At 40.1% G+C, this 17,687-nt stretch overlaps 1 protein-coding gene across 4 annotated transcripts; it reads left to right on the top strand.

Moving 5' to 3' along the window:
* HHLA1 (HERV-H LTR-associating 1) lies at positions 850–17,309 on the top strand. Of its 4 annotated transcripts, none has more exons than XM_021388139.1 (16): positions 850–1,160; positions 1,398–1,460; positions 5,047–5,150; positions 6,375–6,434; positions 7,538–7,618; positions 8,080–8,163; positions 8,246–8,329; positions 9,759–9,842; positions 10,408–10,464; positions 10,570–10,656; positions 11,381–11,473; positions 12,311–12,508; positions 13,368–13,439; positions 16,071–16,227; positions 16,768–16,850; positions 17,030–17,309. In XM_021388139.1, exons 3-16 carry the CDS (start codon positions 5,072–5,074, stop codon positions 17,071–17,073), a joined length of 1,263 nt encoding a protein of 420 aa, XP_021243814.1. In that variant the 5' UTR covers positions 850–1,160; positions 1,398–1,460; positions 5,047–5,071; the 3' UTR covers positions 17,074–17,309. The 4 variants fall into 4 exon arrangements, with proteins under 4 accessions (XP_021243814.1, XP_021243813.1, XP_021243816.1 ...); XM_021388138.1 differs by having other exon boundaries at positions 5,042–5,150; XM_021388141.1 differs by lacking the exon at positions 1,398–1,460 and having other exon boundaries at positions 5,042–5,150.

Here is a 17,687-nt window from a genome sequence, read left to right as displayed (position 1 = left end):
CTAGGGAGCATACTCCATCCCTTCAACCAAAGTGTCCATACTATTTGTAGGATCATGACCCTGAGGGTACAGTCCCAGAATACTTCTGAACTGGGCCAACCAGCAGCCCCAGCATTTCCCAAGATGTATTTGGGAACAGAGGAAAGACCAGGGAACATTCCTAGCAGCCTGCTTATATGCATTATATCTGCCAGGTCTTCTTTATCCTCTCTGTTTATAACAGGGGTCAAGAAAAGGGTCAAGAATATTTTTCTTTTGAGGTTTTAAGCTGGTCTCTAGGGCACTTTTTGTTCCATGGATTAACTGGTTGTGAATTCATCTTGTTTTTCCCTCTTTCCTCTGATTGCTGTAAGGGTTTGAATGACAGCAGTACTCCCATGTTTTGGTCTATTGTAGCTTATGGTAAAGCTAGTGAATGGACGATTATCTGCTTTTAATCAAGTGTGGTTTAAATTCACTGATTTCAGAGGAATCATTTGCAGTCCACCAGAGTAAATGGGAGCAAAATTTCAATGACAGATTCCAATGATGATCATTTCTTGGCTTATACAATTATAACTCAACACCACTGAAATTGCCCTATATCATCATAACCAGCTCTCTCTTTCTTCCCTATCACCTCACCCCAGTGCCAGGCAGTTTTCTGATTAATTTTTCATTTTCTTCCTTTTTATTTTCTACAGTTAATATACACATCAGGCATCTTCACAATTCTCTGAGCAACACCTCTTGTTTAAATTGCCACCTCAAGCATGATAAAGCTTTATTAAAAGGTCTTCACTTGGCCTACCTCTCCCTTTCACAGCTGGCATTGGCCTATTTGCAGTAAAATGAGCTGTCCCTTTAAAAGGGGGAAAAAAAAAACAACCATCCTTCTACTTTGCAGTTCAAGTTATTACTGCCAAAAGGACCTTCCAGTCCTGACCTGGCATACCACAGAGTCATTCCATGAGGGATTCAACGGGCACTTTGTTTGCTTATGATTGTGTTACCTTCAGTTGGTCCTTCTGGAATTAGGATGGCAACTTCTACGAGATTTTAAAGCAAGATTATCAAGCCTGTCTACTCCAAGTCTTTCACTAAGTGATTATTAACACACAGCAATAGCCTCCTGTTTTATATAGGCTCTGAAGATAATCATCTTTGTCAAGAGAAGTTGGGTAAGTAGATATCAGCTATTCCAAATCTCAGTAGTTTCAAATGTATTTGGAAGGAATCATATTGCCTGTGTTACTGCTGTTGTTGAATGAGAGCATAATAAATGAAATATATTTTTATTACAATTGCCTAATTCTCATACAAATAAACCTGAGCTTAAAAAGTGGTTATAGCAATTTAATGATGTGTATAATTCTAACAGAGGCATATTTTCATATTAACATGAAATATTTCTTTAGAGTGGGTGTATCATGGTGTGCTTAAAATGAGAGGTGACCTTTAGATGGTGAGACTGAACAAAGGTAAGGAAATTAATGCTCAAGGAATTTCCTTTTTTTTTTTTAAAATAAAAAGCAGTTTTTTGGTCTCTTAAATTCAGTTCTGCTCTGTTTAGTGTGAAGGTATGGGAAAATTACTTGATATCTGTTTGCATTCTGTTTGTACAGTTCAAACAGTTCAAACTTCATGCTTGCCTGTAGCATAAAAATGAGTTCAAATTAAGCATAGATCATCATCATGTTGTTTTAAAATTAGTGTTAATCCAGAATAGCACAGAGGTATTTAATAGGAAGTCTTCATGAGCACATAAGTGGAATCTGAACTGGATTAAACTCTCCAGTTCAGCAGTTCAGAGAACTCTGGATCACCAATTCTGAGTAAAATGGATTCTAGTAATATTGTTCAGCTTAAAATCAATACAAGAGGTGGATTATTGCATCCAGCAGAGGTTAAGGAGAATTTGTAGCTAAAGGCCTGACCTGCAGCCTGTATCAGATAAATGTTTGGAAGGCAAACGTTAACTGAAAGTCAGTTTGTGGGATTTGTCTGTCTGCTCATGGTTGTGTGACACCTGTTCTTTCAATGTCTATGAATTTTTCTATTGTTTGAAGTGGAAATTGTTTGAAGTTCAGGAAATGTTTCCTATTTACAATCTGGAATGTATTTCAGTCATCACAGTAGTGTTGCTTGTATTGGTAACCAAAAAAGATATAGCTACAAAATAATAAAGTTTTGTCTGATAGATTAATAGTTAGAAATCAGATAAGCACGGTAACACAAACATGGCATATAACAGATGATATTACTGATATGCACAGCACTGGGAGATAAGATAGCTCATGCAGAAGTTCTAGGAGTATTTCTCACAGATGTCTTTAAAATTTAATTGGACAGCACAAATGTGTTAATGCTTGAAAAGATTTTGGAAAGCAGTGAAAACTTAGTGCTTCAAATTTAAACCATTCTCTCACTGTTGAGAAGTAGTGGCGGTCTTCCCAACGCACTGTTCTTAGTATTAAAGTTTTTCTACAATTTCTTCTTAAACACTTATGATGGCCAGGGGATACCACAGAGATACACCTGGCAATCAGTCAGAACATTCTCCTATGAATGGAGGATTTTCCATTAATTCCATAGCAACATTACTTATTATTTCTATTCTAGAACAGAATTTGGCTTATGATCCATCCTTCCAGGTTTGAATGGTGTTCAAATCATTAGATATTTTTCTTGATTGAGTCTGTAGCATGTAATGATATCCCAGCTAAATGTGCATGTAAAGGCCACGCTAATGCCTGCTCTGAATTCCTGCTGCAAAGCAGGGCTGTATGCGGAGAAGGTTCCATGTACTGTCAGCATGGAGGAGCAGCTCAGTGGGGTGAGCAGCAGAGAGCTGCAAACTCATGTTTGCAGAGCAAAAAAACATTTCTCAGTGTCTGTGGGATGGTTCTAAGTGCGGCTCTGTGCTTTTTTTTTTGTGCTTTTTTTTTTTTTTTTTTTTTCCCCCTCTTTTAACAGCTCCTTTTTTCCTCTCTCACAGTGTGTTTTGTTAGGACAGTTCTTTCATTTGTCAGACTTCTCCCCCCTGCTCTGCCCCTTGGAAACATGCTCTCCCTATCTCTGCATTAGCACACTGCACCAAGTCCACTGCCAAACAGTTTTCCCTGTCCTACCACCATAAATAGCAATGGGACAGTTTTAAATAAATTAGTAATGAGTTTGATCCACTTCAGCAAAAGCACTGATCACCAAGGGGAAGTAATGGGGCAGGGGCTGTCCTCCTCTCCCACCTTCTGTATTTGGAACTCTTTCTTGCCACACAGCCAAAGTCTCCATGAAGGGCAGAAGTTTAGGCTCTTCTCCCATTCTAAGCAGCAGAGACCCTCATGCCAAGGCCAGCCTTATGTTGCAGGAGCAATACTGTGGCTTCAGTGTTGTTGGCCATGTTTTGCGTTGCTTGATTCAGCATGCACAGAGATGGCACGGTCATACCTTGTGTGAGAGGAAGAGGTCACAAGAAACATGCATAGCTGAGGTCCATGGTCCTCAAACACAAAACTGTCATTGCAAAACGGATCTCACAGAGCTAAGGTGACCTCAGTCACACAGCCCAACAACTCTCTTAATCCACTTCCCCTGACTGCTTGTACCAGCCACTATAACCCTTCTGCTCCAAAACATATGTAGTTACAAACCTCCCTTGAGGTTGACTGCCTAGCTCTCCATTCCACAGTCTTGGCTATTTTACTCAGACCATGACATCTGGGGAATGAGATTTGGACAAGGCTTTCTCTCAGCTTCAGCCCATGGCCTACACATGCTATACAGAAACTGTGGATGGGCATAGGTTTGGAGTCAGGCAGATGGGATTAGACAAATAATAGATAAGTACTACCTGGAAACTTAGCAGAGCTTTCAAATTTTCAGTGCTAGTGCTTAAACACTTCTGACCCATCAAGCAAGCAAGCGCAGATATTTCAAATACAGAATAGTTCGTTATCATTTCATCATCCCATGGAAGGATCTCTTTTTAGAACTGCTAAATACAAGTTAGCTATTTTCACTATGTGTAAATTCTCTAGTGAGTTAAATATGAGTAAGATGTTAAACATGATGGTAACGTGATAGTAACAGTTTGTTAATCAAACAGTATTACCTTCAAGATAATGGTTCACCGTGTACTTCTATCATTAACTAAGAGAAGAGTTAGCTGATATGAAAAAAAAAAAGAGCTGGATCTCATTCTGCTAACCTTCATGCTCTTATTTTCTGATAGATGCATAGTTATTTGGTATTGGTTATATATAGTATATATGCATAACAGTTATTTTGGTATTTTGGTGCAGAAAAAAAAGAGGAGGGAGACATCCTTCCTTATTTTCTAACCCTCTCTAAGGCAGCACAGGATGTATCTTGGTGAGAGTAATTAAATGTAGAAATATAAGATTAAGGATGACTGGGCAAGAAACAGTTCTGCGGAAAAGGAGTTCTACTAATATCTGCTCTGAGGTTGAACCTGAGTAAATTTTATCTTGCTTCAACAAAGAAGGTTTGGGAACTTGATGTCTCATGGTGCTTTGGGTACGGTTCATCCAGGAGGAGGACTGTGTAGACAGTGTCACCGAGTAATAGCCTTAAGTTGCACCAGGGGCAGTTTGGATTAGCTATTAAAAAACATTTATTCTCTGAAAGAGTGGTGTAGCATTGGAACAGGCTGCCCAGGGAGGTGGTGGAGTCACCATTCCTGGAGGTTTTCAAGAAACATGAAGATGTGGCACTGAGGCACGTGGTTTAGTGGTCATGATGGTGATGGGTTGACTAGATGATCTTAGAGGTCTTTTCCAACCTTATTGATTCTCTGATTCTATAAGTCCCAGTAAAGTCCCAGCTGTGTGGGACTCAAAATTTAAGAGCTAAATGCTATCCAACATGCAAAAAGTACTGACTGTGTGATTTCTGTCTATTTGCCATTTGCATCACCAGTCTCCTTTGCCATCAAGATGGCTAGTATTTCTCCCCTGGTCATATCATTCTGGGACAAGGGTTGAAGCAAATCACACAATACAAGTAGTAACAATACCAAAACAGTGTTTCTTTCTCCTAGCGCAGCCCAAACCACTGGAAATTGGAATCCATGATGCGGTGGCTCTATTGTCATATGCCAGCAAAGATGAGCCTGGGATTTCTATGTCTTTTTCTGTTTTGGGACATAGGTAAGGATGATGATTTGTGCTCCGTGGGGAATAACCAAGGTATCTCTTTTTCAGCTTCTCCCATAGCCTGAGAGATTTCTCTATTCTTACATCTGGGGCAGGCTTGGTTCTCTGTTCTATCACCTTCCACAGGCAGGGCTGATTGGTTGGACGTACCAGCTAGATTCCCAGTCCAAATTTCCTCACATACTAAGTGAGATGTTAATACAGCTGACTAGAATCATATGGGGAACCATGATTTACAGACCTTGTACCATGCATTATCCACAGATTATTTTTCACTTGTATACATATGTAGATAAAGAGAGAAGGAGAAATGTATCCTGAGACTGCCTTCTGTAGAAGACCTAGATTCTGTAAGAATAAGGAAAAGAACCCAGGTTTCACTTATTTAGGTAGAATCAGCCAGATTGTGCAGTCGCATCCCCTCTTCCTTCTGCTGTTTTCAGTCCTCCAGCTTTCCTCTTGCTGAAGAGGAAACTGGACACAGGTTTCCTACTGCCTGGTGGGAGCTCTGTTCACTGAGTTGTATGGCTGAGAGGAGCACCACTGCTAAGGTGAATCCTGCTCCATCGGAGTTAAGCATAGCAAGTGTTGGCTCATTTGGGGAGCCTTCGCTCTTGAGGCTCTCAGCTCTCCACTGATGGGGTAGGGAGCTTAAGCTAAGTCCTGCACTTCAAAGTGTCTGCAATGTCTACATCATTACTTTGCATCTTGCCCTTGTTCATTATTGAGAGAATTCCGGAAAGGAGCCCTAACTGCTGAGCCCCACTCCAGTACCCCAAACCACAGCCCTGAACATCTGCTCTTCATAGCAAACTTACATGCAGCCCATGTAGATCCCTTTTGAGTTAGCCTCATTATACTTCGTCCCTGTCAGTCAGTGTTGAGTACAAGCCCAGATCAATCTGTAAAAACAGTTTTCTACTAATTTTTAATCTTTGATCCTTGAGTTAAGGGGGCAAACTCTGATATTTAATTCATTTTCCACATTTAGCTGGCAGCTAATGATCCAGGCAGGTCTTTTGGGAAATGCTTATTCCTAGGCACTTGATCTACTGCTGTTATGGATACTCGGTGTGCTGCTTTGCAGTGCTTGTGTCTGTTGGTTTCTGTGCCGTGATGAATAAGAACAGCAAAGTAACCCCAGCAGAAAGCTGCACTGAGGCATACTTGGTAGCTCAACAGGGAAATCTTTTCTCAGACTCTTTCTTCTCTTCACAGCTTCATGCGTAAGAAGAGAAAACAAGAGAGAGAAGCAAGCAGCAGTGTTGGCTACTGCAGGTAACATCAGCACATTAGGAGCCCTCGGCCCTGTGTGTGGGCATTGATGGGAGTGGGAGGTGTTGCACTGGGGTGTGCTGGTGGGTGGCATTTACCCTGTGGGGTCCATGTCCCAAAGCCACCACTGCTGCAATGGCTCTTTGCCCTAGAATGCGTAGATCCTTGGCCAACTTGACCTCCCTCTTTCTGGGCATATGAAGAGGTGGTGTCTCTTCTTATTTGCTCTCCTCCCAGAGCCCTCCAACCAAAGGTGGGCTCCTCTCTTATCTCTGGAGGTGTGTGTCCCATAGTGCTCTGCTCTGTCATTGCCACTTTCATTTGTTCCAACACAGCTTCCCACAAGCTTTGTTTAGAACTGGTTAAAAATAATACTGATGTCATTGGAAAATTGTTTTCCTTTCCAAATTTGATTTTGCTCTCGTTCTGGCTTTCTGTGCTTCTTTTTCCATCCTGCTCTGTTTTTCCTCTCTGTCATGCACTTACAGACCTCCTTGCACACGCACAGACACCATGACACTCCAATTCTTCATCACCTCGTGGTAGGGAAAGAAAAGAACATCTTTGGAAGCTCAGATCTGGGGGAAAAAAAAAAAAAAACAGAGAAGCAACATCAGCAGGAAGGAAATATCTTTTAAATAAAAAGTGTGATTCAGCCAGATTTAATTTAATCTGCAATAGTAGTGCAGCCATCAAGGTAACTGGGGAAAAAAAAAAAAAACTCTGTTCTCATCCTGATTCCATGTAGCATTGTGGAATGGGGGGAGGATTTCCCTGGTATTTTTTCCTCCATTTGTGTGCTCTGTTTTTCTCTTGGAAGGAAGCATGCATCATCAGCACGAAAGGGCACCAGGACACTGCTCCCTTCAGCCACCCCAGCATGCTCAAGGCAGAAGGTGGCACAGAGCACTGCCTAAATTCTGGGCACCATTGCACTGCTCACTCTATCTTCTGATTTTTCCAAACTTATCACTTTCCTCCTGGCATATTCATTTCTTCACAGCCCCAAAACATAAACTGCTCATTTTGTTTCCTCATTCTGGAAACTTTTTGCCTTGTTCAAGCAGGTGATTAGCAGCCATTTCCAGAGACTCTTTCTTTTTCAGAGCTGCCTGCAAAGTCAGTGGATCTAGCTGCTGTTAACCTGACCGAGCTGGTGAACGGGATGCTGAGCACGGCACTCAGAGGTGACATTGCAGTGGCCGGAGAGGTGACAGGCTGCTAGCGGCAGTGAAGGAGATAAAGAACTGATGATGTTAGCAGGAGAAGTCACAAATGCATGCCGTCTGCCTCCAAAATTAATTCTCAGAGCAAGTTACACTTGTACATTTTAATGCAGACATCTGCCTACCCCAAAGAATTTAGAAATTAGTGTGCTCATAGATAGGCACAGCGTAATTACTTATGGGATGCCTTTAGAAAGCACTATATAATCCGGTGTAGGTTTGCTTACTTGCTTTATTTATTTATTTTAAGTAAGCAGTACTGATGATGCATCCCTCAGTGGTAATGAAAAGGTATTGAGTCTCAGGCATCTGCATCATATCAGCATCTCAGGAGTCTTTTTGAAATCAAATGAGCAGAGCCAAAACATTCTGTTTGCATGATTTCTTCCAACTGCTAATCACATGGGCAAGTGTTTCTGCAGGTACCAAAAAGCTCTTCTCTTTGCTGAGCGTCACGTCCCACAGCTCGTTTGCCTTCCACAAAGTGTCAGTCACCATTTATAACAGTGAGTGCCTTTGCTCTATGCAGGAGCTGTTCCCCTCATGTGGCTGAGCATCAAGACACTCATTTTCCCTTTCTCCCTACAGTTTCTAGCCTGAAAAATGTTGACCCTGGCAAGTTCCCTATGCATTACTGCTACTGTTTAAACAACGTGACAAATGACTTGACAGGTTGGTATACAAGAGAGGTTGGCAATCAAATGTGATTAAACTGAAATATTTCCTTTGGAGCTGAAGGCTGCAGCCAAAGTTCTGTAGTCTTTCCCCTTGTTAGTAGTCAACAGCCATTACTGACGACAAGTTGCTGCTATGAACCTCTGGTGAGACTTGATTAACCCCATCTTAAATGGTTGCACCCAACCAGCCACCCTGGGATGGGGCCATCAGTCAGGTGAGCAGCATCTCTAGGGAAGGCATCATTTTCCTCCTCAGAGTACAAAAAATATTTGCAGGAAAGATAACCTGGGATTATCTTAACCACTTTCACACTCCTGAGATAACATACAGAGCATGAGTCATAGAGTTATTTCCATTGGAAGGAACCTTTAAAGGTCATCTAGTCCAACACTCAAACAATGAACAGAAACACCTACAGCTAGATCAGGTTGCTCAGAGCCCCATCCAGCCCGACCCTGAATGCATACACCTCCTCTCTGGGAAACCTGTTTCAGTGCTTTACTACCGTTATTGTAATTTTTTTTTTCCATATAACCCATCTAAATCTTCCCTTTTTTAGTTGTAAAGGGTTTATCTACAACAGTAGACTCCAATGACCTCAACAAGCCCAACAGGAGAGCAAAGGAGGGTTTAATGCTTGACTAGAGTTGATTCACCTGTAGTCCTCATTCATACCCCTGATGTGACTTCTGTGTCTGGTTAATGTGGGATATCAAGAGTAGTTCAGCAACTGGAGACCAGAACCCATGCCCTGTAAGCTGCATGTGATGATCTCCCCCAGAGCAAGCACAGTGGCTTTCTTGATTCTTTGTGGACACGTCATAGAACTCACAAGTCTGTGCAATGACCAGTCTGTACTGAGTCCATATCCAGAATACTTTCACGAACACTACTCCAAGCAGTGAAAACTGTGGGCTCAACACCAATTGCAAGAGATAATGTCTGTCACTCTCTAAGTGAGAACATTGTCCTGTTAGAACCTGTTAAACAGTTACTAAAAATCATGACAACTTCATCACTAGCCATTTTTTGAGCTGATGACATCGTCTGCATGCGTGAAGCAGATCTCAGAAGATCTGGGCAATCAGACATCCCATGTGTAGACAGGCAATTAGCGTCACAGAATCTACAAGGCTGGGTACTTTTAAGTCTAAGCAGTTTTACTAAATGGTTTTCTTGAACAAATAATCTCCATTCAAGTTTCCTTTTAGGAACAATGGTGCTGTTTTGGTTATCATATTTGACGCATATTTCCACGGAGTTTACCGGTGGCTTCCTGTGTCTACCCCTATTCAGCAGAAAAGTTCTGAACTTTTAAATGTTTCAAACATTTTCACATACTTTCAAGTAAGAAAATTATTTTTGACAAAGTCAATTTGGAAGATGTGTTTCAGTTATAAATTTTCTCTATTTTGTCGTCTAGATTTCACTGCTTTACTTGTTGATATTATTGGAAACTCTACCAGCTATCTCACAGAAATTTTCAAATCTACTTCTATTCTCTCAGGTTTGCACTTCTTCTTTAGTATTTATTGTTGCCTTATTATATTATTTATTCCTGACATGGAAACAAGCATAGAAATGTGTATAAAATCCTATTGCTCTTATTCAGCATTATTTATCTAACAAAGCATGACCTATGGTTGTAAAAGAAAAATTGTCCTTAGAGAAAAAAAAACACATATATAATTTAATATATACAATAGAGACACATAAGCAATATGATTTTCTATGAGCATCTTTCTTTTATTTGAAATTTTAGTAGATAATAATTGAGTGCTGGTATCTAGGAAAAATTTTGACCCCAAAAGAATAATGATAGACTATATTTTCTGAAGATTCTTTTTTTCTTTGTAAACATGCTTATAATTTAGAATTTTAATTAAATAGCAGTATTTCCTGGAGAAATGTTTCTATTTGGATTTCTTTGTCAAAACCAAATCTGAATGAAAATTTTTGTTCAGTAGTAGTAGCCACATGCCATTTCAGTTTTATGTTTTCAGCTACTTAAGACGATATCATGTAGTGAAAGCTAGTAACAATTATCTGTTTTGCATTCCTTTGTCTTTCAGTGCGTCAGAGCAATGATTCAGATTGTATCTACATCTGTGTGATGACAGGTCAAACAGGTAAATTCAAAAACCATTCCAACTCAATTATTGCCTTATTTACTTTCAGCGATGACATACTAGAAACAACTCCATCGTCATATTTTTAATCATTTATGTTTGCAGGGAGAAATCTTTCTGACTTTTGGGAAATACCAGTGAAATCTCCTGCTATTAATTACACATTTTCCAGTAACACATCTTCTGACCTGGGTAAGTACATCCTGGGGAATAAAAAGAAGCAGCAAATACAATGAAAACCATGTCTAGGTAGCACTTGCAATGAATGTTCCTTCTCCATCTTGCAAAACTAAAAGAAAAATTTACAGACATTTAAATTATACAGTGAGAGGTCTTCTATAGCAGGAACAAACAAAAGAGCTGGGATGGTGAGGCTCTGTGATGTTTTTGATCCAAATGAGTATCCAGGTTGCCCAGAGAGGTGGATGCATCATCCCTGGAGACACTCAAGGTCAGGCTGGACAGGGCTCTGAGCAACCTGCTCTAGCTGTAGGTGTCCCTGTTCAGTGCAGGGCAATTGGATTAGATTACTCTTAAATGTCCCTTCCAACTCAAACGATTCTCTGATTCTGTGATCTACCTTAGCTCTCAGTATGAGTAATCTGCATTTATATGAGTAACATTCAGAAAGGAGTCGAATGTACTCCTTCAGTGTGCTGCGTAGATACTCCACCTATCGCTGTCAGGAAGATTTTGGAATCAGTGGCAAGTTTACCTGTGCTGAAAGCTGTAGGATGTTTCTCACCTGCTACAAAAAACATAAAACTAAAAAATCAAAGGTACTTTGCTAGAAATAACTTTCTTTTAAAAATAGAACATTTGTTCCTTTCATATCATAACTTGATTTATTTCCTTTTTATCATGCAATTTGCCATAGATACTGAGTGTGCTAACCTTATCTTCTCACACCTCAAAGATTTAGATTCAGTTTTTTCAAGTTTTGTGAAATCACAGGAGGACTCAAACAAAACTGTGGATCCATCAGCAGAACATCCATGGACATTTAAAAGTAAGTAAATTTAAGTCTGACAATATTTATATTATCCTTTGTTAATGTCTTGACAAGTGGCAGCATATCTTTCCTGCAAACATCTGTGATGTTAAACTAAAGATAAAAGATTGTCTTAACAAGAAAATCAGGCCAGTAATTCTCTCAGTAGAAAAAAAAAACATTGAACTCAGAATCATAGAATGGCTTAGGTTGGAAGGGACTTTAAAGAGCATCTAGTTCTAAGCCCCTGCTGTGGTCGGGCTGCCACCCACCAGAACAGGCTGTCCAAAGCCCCATCCAACCTGGCCTTGAGCACCTCCAGGGATGGGACCTCCACAGCTTCTCTGGGCAGCCTGTGCCAGTGCCCCACCACCCTCTCAGTGAAGAATTTCCCCCTGAAATATAATCTAAACCCCTCCTCTTTTAGTTTTAAACCATTCCCCCTTGTCCTATCACTACCTACCCACGTGAAAAGTTGATTTCCCTCATGGTTATACTCTCCCTTTAAGTTTTGGAGGGCTTCTATCAGGTCTCCCCGGAGCCTTCTCCTCTCCAGGCTGAACAAGCCCATCCCCCTCAGTCTTCATAGGAGAGGTGCTCCAGCCCTTTTTTTCTGTTTGTTTGTTTATGAAAAATTGCATACTGAAATGTTCTCAGTTAAAATTTCCAACATTATTGACACTCCTGGAATGAAACAATAAAATAAAATAATTTTCAAAATGAGGTGAAAAATTGAACCTGACCTGCTAGTGGAAGCACTCGAGGAGTAGATAGGATTTTCTGGGTGTATTTTAGGTTTTATTGTCTCCTAGGATGTTATTCTTGGTGGTACCCTCCATCTTTCTGTTTCTCCAGGTACCAACACTCCTCTTGCCCTGAAGGGGGAAGAGAATCCCAACACAAGGCCCTCACCATCGCCAGTGACAGTTAGTGTGAAGACATCAGGGTTTCCACCACTGCATGTGGACACTTCAAGACCACGAGGCACAGCTGGAGCCCCTCCTGTTGCTGAGGGGACCTTAGTCGCATCACCAACCTTGCCGCCCAGCCCTGGTGAGTTCAACATGGAAGACCAATATCCACTCCATTAGCTCTGGAGTTTGTCTAAAAGCCCATCCCAAAACACATCTCAGAGGTGGAGGTTGGGAGGCCCTTCAGGGACACTTGCTCTGGGTTACTAGTGAGGAGATTTCTTTATCACAGAAGTGCTAAAAGAAGTTAGAGGGACTGTCCTGTAGGTTCTTAGTCCTTTTGGGGAATGCCAAGTCCTTCCAACCAATTCTTTGCTCACGTTTTGCTCCAAAACTAGCGAACAGACCTAAGAAAAAAGCAATACAGAACTGCTTCTCTGGGTCTCCACTAAGTATATCTTCTTTAAATCCTATTTTTTCTTGGCCAATACACTTTTCAAGATCTAGCAAATACATATTTTGCCCTTCCTTTTACATCTTGACATCCTTATATGCCGCTGGAAGTTCTGGGTAAGGACCTGGCTGTTCAGCTCTCTCATACATAACAGTATATTCTCAGTAAACAGATAAAAAACGAAGTTCCTGAATGACATGAAGCACTTCTTTCTCCTCCTGTAGCTGATGTGCAGGTGTTTTGGGTGCAGACTGTGGCTCCTCAAGATACCGGCAATCAGATACATACAGAAAAAGATGAGATTGATTTGGGATAATAACAAAGTGTGTAAAATGGCATGTTTCTGAAATAGAAAATAGTATCTACAAATATAGGTGACTGTGAATTTAGTTATATATCAGTGTCTACAGAAGTGTATATTACTGTTCTGTGAATTCAGCTTTTTTTTTCAGTTACTCTTGATTGAGCTGTTTTTTTTTTTTTTTTTTTTTTTTTTTTTTTTCCTATTAATACATTGAGGCCTGTTATATTCTTCTCCACCCTATAGTTTTGCCTTCCTCAGTTCTGTCTACTTCACCCTACCGACCTGGCATGATCCTGAAACTTCACTCGGCTGCACGTAAGTGACTGCACCTTATGTAGTAAAAATAGTAGCCTGGCTGAGTGTATATCAGTTTTGGGCCGCTCATTATAAAAAAGACGTGGAGGCCCTGGGGTGTCAGAGAATGGTAACGAACCTGTGAAGGGTCTGGAGCACAATCTTATGCAGAGTGGCTGAGGGAACTGGGATTGTTCAGTCTGGAGAAGAAGGGAGGAGACCTTATTGCTATCTACAGTGACCTGAAAGGAGGTTCTGGCAAGATGGGAGTCTGCCTCTTCTTGCAGTTAACAGCAACAGGACAAGAAGGAATGAACTTAAGTTGCACGAGAAGAGATTCAGGGTGGATATTAGGAAAAATTTCTTCTCAGAAAGAGTGGTGAGGCATTGGAACAGGCTGCCCAGAGAGGTGGTGGAGTTACCATCCCTGGAGGTGTTCAAGGAACATGCAGATGTGGTACTTAGGGATGTGGATTAGTGGGCATGGTGGTGATGGGTTGATGGTTGGACCAGATGATCTTTGAGGTCTTCTACAACCTTGATGGTTCTATGATTTTATGTAAGCTTCTAAGACTGAGAGAAATTGAGCTTCCTCTCACCCATCACTGACTAATTACAGCTGAGAACTGTGCAGCGTCTGTGACACTCAGACAATGGCGATTTTTCAGAGGGAACCAAGAGTACAGGAGCTGCAAAGCCTAACCATTTCTCCTTCATAATTCCTGATACCTTGGGCAAGCTCTGGTCAAAGGCATATAATTTCATAAAGATCTCTTTGAGCTTGGCAGTGCCTTAATTTTTCTCCTGCACACGAATGCCATTTTATATTAAACTTCTTGTCAGCACTAGACAACTGAGTCTCATTTCAGCAGAACTTCATTAGTCTAAATTTAACCCCTGTAACCTCCCCTATCACGTAACATAAGATAGCCCAAAGCTATAAAGCATGTGAGACATATGAACCTGGAAATGCAATTATGCTGTCTAAGGGGATTATACTCTGCACATACGGCAGTTTATCTGAACATGTGGCCAAAGCCTGCTTCTGATTTCACAAATGGAAAAACCAGCCAGCATCCCCACTGCTGCTGCCTCTGCTCCCCTGCTCCCCTCATTCACTCTCTCCTACCCCAGTGGGTGAAAGGCAAAGGGACAGCATAAAGTGTTCCCCTCCAAATCATCTCTTCAGAGCAGTGTTATTCAGTTCAGAAAGCAGTGGTGGTCACACACCAGTTGTAGCTGTGCCCAGCTGCCTTTTAGCACATTTTACATGTTGCATTTCTTTTTCTATCAAGTCCTTTGATTTTTACTCACTGTAAAACAACTGTTAAGTAAAGGCAAAAGACATAAGATGATGTGTAACAGAGGACGGTTTCAGGATGACAAGATTATGGTTAAAGTAAGTTTTTCTCTTCAATGAAGAAAAACACTGGAAAAAAATGAAAGCAGCATCAATTTTGCCTTACCTTTTTTCAATTTCCCTCATTTTCATCTTTTATTTTCTTTTCTTTGGCAGAAAGGGAGTCTGAAGGGAGATTGTATTTCACACTGAAAAACTACATAGCAATTCTTGCAACCTGCCATCACCTATTGTGTTGTATTACATTATCTGCAGCCTGGCACAGCTGCTTTTCCTGGTGGGATGATGTGTTTTGTGTGCAAATGTTTACCTCTCACTGATGACTGCAGAGGTTCAGTGAACACAACAAACCTGATATTTTCCTTTCAGTTGTCTCCAGAGAAAGGACAAGATGTCCATAACTCAGTATACCATTTTCCTGCATTTTTTTTTAAATTCAAGCAATATAATAGTTGTCACTTGAAATAAAAAAAAAGTGATTAACCAGCTGGCAGCTGACAAATAAGAGTAAAACAGAGAAATTGTTCCTACCTTCCTCTCAGTGCAAGCAAAAAAATGACCTTTTTCCTCCAGATTCCTGGCAGTTACATAACCTCTAGTTAAGTATTTGTCCAGAGGACTTGTTTTTCTAAAATCATGGCTGAAATTAGCTGATTATTCAATACAGTAGAAGTAAAAGTGGAAAATGAAATATAAGTACAGAGATGGACAGAGAGAAAGCCACAACGCCCGCATAAATTTTGTTTATTTTATTAGTGGGGATAAAAAAAGGAGATTAAAAAAGCAGAGTGTCTGATTATTATATTGTTTTAAGTCCAAGATTCGGATATAGAGAGTGGGTATAAGAAACAGAGTAGAACTGGAAATGAATATTGCATTAGTGTTTGTATATAGCAAATATCAAATAAAATAAATGTGTTGTGCTGTTCTTCATCTCACTGCTTTGTGCTGTGGAAAACTAATGCTACAGTGGCAACTGAACCTCCATCTAAAAAGGTAGCAATAAATAAATTACGCCTTTAGAGTTGTCTCTTGTATTTGTAATAAATAAAAGCAACATTGAATTCAATAACTTACCAGAAATGATAAATAATAATGAATTAATAATCATATTTTGCTTTCACTCAAGTGCCAGTGTTGATTCTTTTTCAATTATCTGCCTCAGTCAGACTTGCCTTTAGGATATCTACATGAGCCTATTAATCTGCATGTTTCCATTTGCCCAGAAAATTAATTGCATGAGATTTTATGGGTCAATTCTTCGAGCTAGTTCATCGTTCTATTTCTCCTAGGGTGTCCACAGGCAATCCTCAAAGACCCATACGTGACCTCACTTCCTGTCACCATCATAATGCAGAAGATCAATCCCTGTCTGATGGAGCTATGCAGGTTTTTCCAGTTGTGCCTCTGTGTTGGCCAAAGAAGATATTCCATAAAGGAAGCCATGAGGTAAAATCTAGCAGCAGTTTCACTTGCTTCTGTTGTCTTAAAATACTCCATTGTGCATTTTCCAGTGCCAGTTTTCAATCATCAGTGCTTGCTTTTGAGTCCCTAGATTCATAGAATCATTAGGGTTAGGAGAGACCACAAAAATCATCTAGTGCAACCACCAACCCACCACCACCATGCCCACTAAACCATGTCCCTCAGTGCCACATCTCCACATTTCTTGAACACCTCCAGGGATGATGACTCCACCACCTCCCTGAGCGGCTTGTTCCAATGCCTCACCACTCCTTCTGAGGAGAAATTTTTCCATGGCTACTGGCTGAGTCCTAGATGGAGCCTCAGGGCATTGATTTGGCTTCCACCACTCATACTTGGTGAATAGAGCTCAGCTGAATCTTCCCAAGTGTCTAATGGCATAAGTGAGGTTAGAATCTAAATTTTTACTTCTATATTCAGAGAGCAATATTACCAGCATGAAGTACATAGTGCTATGCTCAGGAAATACAACTAGACAATACTCTTCTAATTTTACTTCTTTAGGTACTGTGTTGAGTACTATTCCTGGTTCTTGAAAAATGCAAGTTACGTCTGTGAAAGAGTCAAAAGAGTTTCTTACTCCCACAGTAAGTATAACAAAAAGTCTTAGACACCCACAGAGTATTTGATTGTTCTTCAAAGTGTTAGCTGATGAAGATCTTAAAGATAACAAAAAGTAAATAAACAGACTTACAGAACCATGTATGTTTTTGATATTCTCTTTGTAAAACCTGTTCTGACTGTGTTATTCTTTTTTTTCTTCTAGCATTAAAACAGAAATGCCTTAAGAACATCTGTAAATCATTCTAGAGCACTGAGAAATTTTACTGCAGTTTGGGGAACAGGGGCAGTTTTAGTAGACTTTTTCACTTCTCAGTGTAAGAAAAATCAGACTGACATAGGTTATTTACAAATATGTGTAACAAGACAAGTTATTAACCAGATGTTAACATATAGAAATCTGTCTTCCTCCAAAGCAATGTCAAAATGGTGTGTAAAAACAGATGCATTTTATACATGTGTTGTACTTGCAATAAAAAACATGAGAAGGCTTTATAAAATCGAATTTTATAAAGGATTCTTATATGGTGCATGTAATATTTTTTGCTGGAATAGTATCCAATTATCATAACATAATTGAAGAGAACAAATATGGAAAAATTTAAAAGCAACCTGAAGTACTGAAATATTTCTGGGAGTTAAGTCCACATGAACTGTATCTGATTCCAAAGCAAATGTCTTCCATTACTTCAGTAACTCGTTTAGAGCACAGCACAACTAAGGAGATATTCACATCTCACTCTGTGACTCATTTGTGTGAGCTCACCCACACTTATATGTACCTTATTTATATGTACCTCTGTTGAACTAAAAGATAATTCTAAAAATGAAATAATAACCAAATTGCACAATCCCATATTCTG

Source organism: Numida meleagris, chromosome 2 (genome assembly GCF_002078875.1).
Source record: "Numida meleagris isolate 19003 breed g44 Domestic line chromosome 2, NumMel1.0, whole genome shotgun sequence".
In the NCBI taxonomy this organism is placed as follows: domain Eukaryota; kingdom Metazoa; phylum Chordata; class Aves; order Galliformes; family Numididae; genus Numida; species Numida meleagris.
The sequence above is the reverse complement of the archived record's forward strand: the minus strand, read 5'-3'. Positions and strand labels throughout refer to the sequence as shown.